This window comes from Odontomachus brunneus, unplaced genomic scaffold (genome assembly GCF_010583005.1).
Source record: "Odontomachus brunneus isolate Ranch 3 - 2012 unplaced genomic scaffold, Obru_v1 Obru_scaffold_103, whole genome shotgun sequence".
In the NCBI taxonomy this organism is placed as follows: domain Eukaryota; kingdom Metazoa; phylum Arthropoda; class Insecta; order Hymenoptera; family Formicidae; genus Odontomachus; species Odontomachus brunneus.
In genome coordinates this window covers 127,799-134,773 of record NW_022639553.1, presented here as the reverse complement: position 1 = coordinate 134,773, position 6,975 = coordinate 127,799, and the positions used below count along the sequence as shown (strand labels likewise).

The 6,975-nt window shown below is 38.6% G+C and overlaps 1 protein-coding gene across 6 annotated transcripts in view; it reads left to right on the top strand.

The window, feature by feature from the left end:
- Window positions 1-6,975, top strand: part of LOC116848991 — a 201,010-nt gene that overhangs the window by 80,968 nt on the left and 113,067 nt on the right. For 3 of the 6 annotated variants that reach the window (XM_032825698.1, XM_032825699.1, XM_032825696.1), the window contains exon 5: window positions 6,654-6,864. The exons of the other annotated variants lie outside the window; for them this stretch is intronic. In XM_032825698.1, coding sequence (XP_032681589.1) covers window positions 6,654-6,813 — 160 coding nt within the window. In that variant the 3' untranslated portion in view covers window positions 6,814-6,864. Of the gene's footprint in view, window positions 1-6,653; window positions 6,865-6,975 lie in introns of those variants that run through there. 6 annotated transcript variants of the gene reach the window in all.

Genomic DNA, 6,975 nt, shown 5'->3' with positions numbered 1-6,975 from the left:
GAGAGAGAGAGAGAGAGAGAGAGAGAGAGAGAGAGAGAGAGAGAGAGAGAAGGGGAGGAGGGAGAATAGCAACGAGAGAGATGCAGAGAGAAAAATTGTTTCATTGTAACATTAATATGTTACTAAATGTTCCGTTGTACTAACATGTTCCATTGCAACATTAACATGTTACTACAATTGTAGTTAGTTCCAGGCACAACTCTATTTTTTTTGTTGATCTGACAAAAAAGTAGTAGTAACGACATGCTTATATGGTTACCGTCTCTCTCATTAATATTATATTAGTAACATTTTACTGCAAAAATGGTTCTCTTGACTATCACTATCAAGTCTTTCACTGCGCGATTATAGTTACAAATATCAAACACTTTTATAAAGTACAGTAGAAGAAAGTTTAAGAAAGTACTGAGTACTGAGAGAAAAAACATAGTTAATCTAACTAAATTTGACAGTTATTGTTGGCTTTAACTATATTTTTTTGTTATTTCAATGCAAAATGGGTAGTAATGACATGCATATAAGATTATTATGATTAACATCATAGTAGAATTCAATAAAAAAGAATAGTTTTGTGTTGATCATAATTTGTAGTAATGATAATTATAAATAGTGAACATTCTTTTCTTGATGTAGGGAGGAGAACCATCTCTCTCTTTTTGCTGCGAAATTTATTCGAACAGAATTCACTCGAATAGAGATCAATCGCGCAACAAATTGACCATTCGCTCTCGCGATTTATTAGGCGAAATTTATCGGGCCAACGACGGTACTGTTTTTTTCTTTCGTCCCTTTTCCTCTTTCCTTTTTCTTCTTTTGCGCGCCTAGACGTTACTACACGCGTCTCTGCACGTTGTCGAGCCGGCATCCATCTCTTTACATCCACCGTACGCTGTTAACGTAGAGAACTCGAACGAATTGAATTTACGGCACCGCGAATGGAAATCTTGGTCGCTCGTAAATTTTGACACTACCCGGCTCTATCCTGTCCCCGCGACTGCAGGGACTACGGGCTACGAGGGGGACGATAAAGTGAGAAAAAGAGCCGAACGGGAAATCTCCGGTAATTAAAATTCCACGGGGACCGCGCACTTTTTTAAGCTTTTATGACTCGCGGGCGCGACTCTCCTCGCGCGTTCGTTTTTAAAGTCGAAGAACCCGGGAAGAGAGGAAGAGAGTTTCAGTTTCCGCCGCTTCCAGGGTTTACATTGATTTAAAGCGCGACTCGCGTGTGCCGTTCTCTCCCATTTCTATTCTCTAGCAGTTTTATCGTCTACTTACAAGCGAGACGGCGTGCTCGCGGTGTGCACGAGTGAGAATTGTGCGGATGTAGAAACGCAAATATATATTACCCACTCGCCCTGGTCGCTTTACTATTGGAGTTCGATCTGCTTCGATCTATCGGCAGCGGCGACGAATTGTTTCGAAAATTCCTTCGGGTTGACCTAAGGGACACCGCGGGCAAATTACTCTTCCGCCGAGAGGAAATAGTTGCGATCATGCGACCGGCTCGAATGTTGGTTAACGGTAACTGAGTTTGAAACTCTCCTGCGTTTCGTTCTTTACACGAACGGAGAATTTTATAGTAAAAATTGCAGGAGGTATACGGACCACTTTTTTTTTTAGACGAAAAGTACAATATTAAATGCAATAATTGCATCAATAATTGTCGAAAGCCTATTAGTAAATATATCTCTTACAATATACCCAGTAAACACAAAGTATCATCCATATTATAATGTCAGTTCAATCATATGATATATGATGTAACTGTTACTTTATTATAACAAAGTAACAGTTACATAATATACCATATGATTGAGCTGACAACATAACATCGATGATACTTGTGTTTAATGATTCATATAATCATTATGAAAAATAAAAAGGAAACTTCAAAGAGCACAATATTATTTTTAACATAGTGCAAAAACTGTTTTGGAAAATGCGGTAGTAATATGAAACAGGCATAAGAATTAGCTTATTTTTTATAAAATTATCTTTTTTATTGATCCCTTTGAATATGAAAATCATGAGTTATAAAAATGAAAGTAAAAAATTTTCTTATAAAAATTATGAAAATTAAGCTCAACATGACAAGTTATGTAGAAATCTTCTAAGCTTGTGAACAAAAGTCGTAAATAAAAACACCACTTTCACACATCCATTACATAAAACGTGGTAATATGGAGCACTTTGTTCCATATTATCACTTCTCGCTATTTTTTAAACGACACAACGAATCTCAAAGTAGGAAAAATATTTCCAAACAACTCTTTGAGGTTTTATCTTATTATTACACATCGACACATATATAGCTAATATGTTAGATTTATCGATTAAAATAGGAAAAACTTTTTTGAATCTTACCTTATGAAAAGTTTTAATGAGAAGAAAAACGATTTTTCTTAACAACTACTATAAACAACTTGACTAATTAACGTCAGAGCTCTGGTCATCGATAAGAACAATGGTTATGTTTATTTTAGTTACTGACAGATCGCAGCAATTGTTTAAAAGATCAGTCTTCAGAAAGTTTCATACCACTCTGTTTCATATTACTACCTTCTCTCTTGTAGGATCTTGTAACCGAGGAATGGGTCGACATTCTGCAATAATTCACTACCCTTTCGTGTCATATGCACTACTTATATCTTAGAAACTGAAATGGGCTATTAAAACACTTGCTATATTTCTAACGAAATCTGCTATGTTTCTTGCGAAATTTACTATGTATTCTTAGGAAGATAGACCTTGCTAACGTCTGGTCTGCTGTAAATATATAGTAAATTTGAAAAGGATTTATATGAAAAAAGAAAACTATAGTGTGTGTGTAGGACATTGTAGAACGGCAGATTCTTTCGTTAATTCAAACTCGATTTCTCCGTAATTCAAATTCCAAGGTGCCGAACATCGTCGATCCGGATTGTGAGCTATCGGAGACGCGGAGAGCGAGCTTTATTCTGTCGCCGTTAATTAAATAACGGGACTTACTGCTTATTTAAATTCGAGCGGACTTCATTTCCGCGGAACTTTTAATTAGTATGCTATTTAACGTTGAATATCGAGAGATTATAACAAGGATACGGCCAACCTTGGAACTTTTCTCGCGCGGAAGCATCTGTTTGAAATCTATCAGAGACATCATCCTGTGCAAATATCATTGTGTACCGAAAAAGAAACAGATACTGTTTGCTTCTTATTAAAATTAATCGAGGAAATTTCGTCGATTAAAGGGAGGGTCTTATTTCTCGAGTCTCTTTGTTCGCGTTCCATCCCTGTCCTTGGCTAACTTTCGTCGCCCTTGGCCATTGTTAAGGACCCATTGAGACTGGCTACGTCACACGGTCGCTTGACGTTATAAGATTTTGCAGTCCTCAGGCGTTTTGCGTCAAAGTGCACTCGGGCCTGACGAAAATTGACGCGCCTCGCCACTCCGCGTCGCGTCGCGTTATCCGAGCGTGTGTATTTCGGTTTTTACAATTAAATAAATAATATCACGACGTCGTGAAAAACGCGCGTGGCAACGGGGACATTTGACATTTTCATCGCGCGGTGCAGTGTACAGCAGGTCGCGTTTCATACGAGGACACGTATATGAAGAGTGAGTGAGCGTATGCGCGCGCGCACAAGAGAGAGAGGGAGAGAGAAAGAAGCGCGCTCTCTCTCTCTCTCTCTCTCTCTCTCTCTCTCTCTCTCTCTCTCCCCGGCAAGTACGTGTCCACAATCACCGAATAGGTAGGTGCTCAATAAATCAATACAAATGACCCCAAGACCAGATTGGAATCGAATAATGCAACGATTATTACGCGCACAAAGGGCGCTCGTAACCGATGCATCGCGTACGCAGCCTGCACCCTGTATGCTCCCTGTGCTCTCTCCCTCTTTCTCTCTCACTCTCTCCAAACACCCCGCATCCTGTACACGTCAGCACGTTACGGAGCGCGGCCTGTGTGAGCCCATGGATATATCGCGAAATTTGGGACACTGCTCGGGAGTTCTCGGCACGAGGTATAGCGCCTCGATGCGAGAGCCGAGATTGCTTCTCGTGGAATCGAATCGATAAACCGAAGTTCGGATGCTGGTTACAGCCGGCGAAGAATCGACCGACAAGGCGCGCTGCGAGTCGAGATTTGCGGCCTGCGAAATTGTCGACGGTCAGAAAGGCGCTCGAATATGTCAATTACCTTTTATACGGCCCCGAGCCTCGTAACTTGGACCGAAATATTCTGTACGATATCCCGTTGTGTCGAGAAAATATTTCCCTTTTTCTTTTTTCTGTAGACTGAGAGAAAGAATATCTAAGAAATAAAAAAAGCTTATTGAGTTGGGGTATTAATAACATATTTACTTGTATCAGAAAATCTTTTTCAAATAAGAAAACATACACATTGAGAAAAAAATACTTGGAAATATATTTGCGGGATATAAAGTTTATTTCTCTCTGAATAAACTTTATATCCCACAAATGAGTTTTCAAGTATTTTTCTTTTTCTCAGTGTACGTTTTCTTAAAATCTTTAAAGCTTTTCACGAAAGTAATTGTTTATTTTATTTAGATGAAAAAGAATTTAAATGTAAGAAAATGTGTTATTAATACCCAGCAGGAGAAACATTTTCTTATTTTTTAGATATTTTTTCCTCTCAGTATAAAGAAACTGCAAATGTTTCGTAGTGAAAATGTAAATTTATCTTGCTCCCTCGACTTCAACGTCCTGCCCAAGCCACCCTTACCTTTGTATCGATCGATCTTTATTAACGAATACTAAATGGATAACTCGCGTTCGGCTGCGTCGCGAATCGTCGCCGCCGCGCCTTCCGCATCCGGTCGGTCAATGTTGTGCTGTTAGACGTCGCGAGAGTCTTCGAATCGCGAGCGGCTGTCTCGCATTCGTCGCGCGGGAATCTCCAATTTGCATGGATGATGGTATAATTTAATATTTCGTTACGTCTGATGTGTATACGCCAGGTGAGGCGGACCCCAGCTGAGATATCCCATATTCGTCTCTCGTTTGAAGTTGCGGGGCGCGAGATAGAATATTTATGGTGCGCCGCCTCTCTCGCGCGCGCCGCGCGGCCTCGCTCACCGGAGGGACGTGGTGGTTGTATACCATGAATATTTAGAAAATTAAATCGGCCAACTTCGCCGCGTGTGCGTCGTGCGGGGTGCACGCGGCCCACTGGAAGCCTTCAGAAGTTTCCCTAATGGGATCCCCGACGAAGAAACCGTAGCTATCAATATTGTTCAGCGCCGCGGAGGGTCGAGAACTCGTTCGCAGACGCGAGTCGCATTCGTGATCGTATCGGTAATCGCGACTCGAATGTAATCGAAAAAGTAGTATCCGCGAGAGATGCGTGCATGCCTAGGGGAGTTTTCTGCGAAGAGGATTGGATCTATGTCTTTCTATGACGTTTTCAAGTTTAAGTTCGATAACGGAGATAATGAGGCGAGGATAGTCGTAATTATGTACAAGATTGCATTTGCAATCGCTTATAGATTTATCCGAATCTCCGATTTCTCGTTATTTTATTAAGTGCAAAAGATTTGTTATTCTTTTATTCTGTTCTCGTAGAAAATTTAAATATTCAAGGAAAAATATGGACCCTCTTCTTTCCCATCTTTTTTCAATCTTCAAATCCTATTAACATTTATAATTTTGATAGGAAATAATAACAAAGAGATTACGAAAGAAGAACGTTTAATGTTTTATTAGGTTGGTCAATTAGGTTTAATCAAAAGGTTTGTTACTTTTCTATTCTACTCTCGCAGTAAGTTTGGATATTAAAAAGAAATTTTCTATTTCCTTCTTTTCTCTTTTGAATTTTGAAATTCTATTTAAAAATGTTTAATTTTGATAGAAAATAATAGCAAAGAGGTTATGAAAGAAGAACGTTTAATCCTTTATTAGGTTGATGCAAAACAACATTGCCATTTTTCTATTATATTTTCTCATAGGAAGTATTAAAGGAAAAACAGATACTTGCTGTCTTACTCACTTCTTTTGAATTTTTAAATGCCAACTAAAAGCTCATTTTAATTTCAATAGACAATAACAACAAAGAAATGAAAAAAAGAACATTTAATTTTTATTAGGTTTAATTTTTATTAGAACATTTTATTTTATTAGGTTGCTGTAAGAGATTTTTTATTTTTCTAATAAATTCTCGTAGAAAGCTTGAGCATTAAAAAGGAAATAAGAAGTTCTTGTCAGACGTCTAAAACAATTCCGTGCCGACGTTGTTGAATAATTCCGTGTTCTATTTTATTTGACAAATACGATAAATTTTTTACTAGCTTGAATAAATATATTTAGAGAAATCGATCGGAACGATAAAATTTAGTTGGAACTAACTAGTCAAGCTTTTGTCCATTAATATTTAAAGATGTTCATGTGTTCGAATATTGTGTCACTTCGCTGTTGCGAAGTTTCTACTGGAAGGAAAAGCGTGTATCACACTGATTCGATTTGCTGTGTGTCGCGCATGATATTTTCATGGCACGCGCGACGATCTTGCGAATATAAATCTTGCAATAACGGTGCACGATAAAAGCTGAAGGATCGAAAATTTAAGAAAAATATCACATTAATATTAAAGACACTGAGATTCCTCCTAGCATTTGTCAATGCTTATGAAAAAAAGAAAACATCTTTACAGTATTCGCACATCGGGAAAACCTCGCCCGTCTGGCGTTTCTGCCGATAAGATATCATCAAGAAATTGGAAAGTGGAGGTGTATCAACGGCGTTCAATGCTACACCGAAGGCACAAACACGTCAGTGATCAGGAATCGTGGTTGCAACAATGGCGTAACTAACAGCTGTGCGTCGGAAAAAGGAAAAGAAGGAAGAGGAAGAAAGAAAGAAGACAAAGACATAAAAGAGACGTTGAAGATAGAATAGAAGAAAACAATAAAAAGTAGAAAGTAAGAAGGAAAAACAGAGAGAGAGAAAGAGAGAGAGAGAGAGAGAGAGAGAGA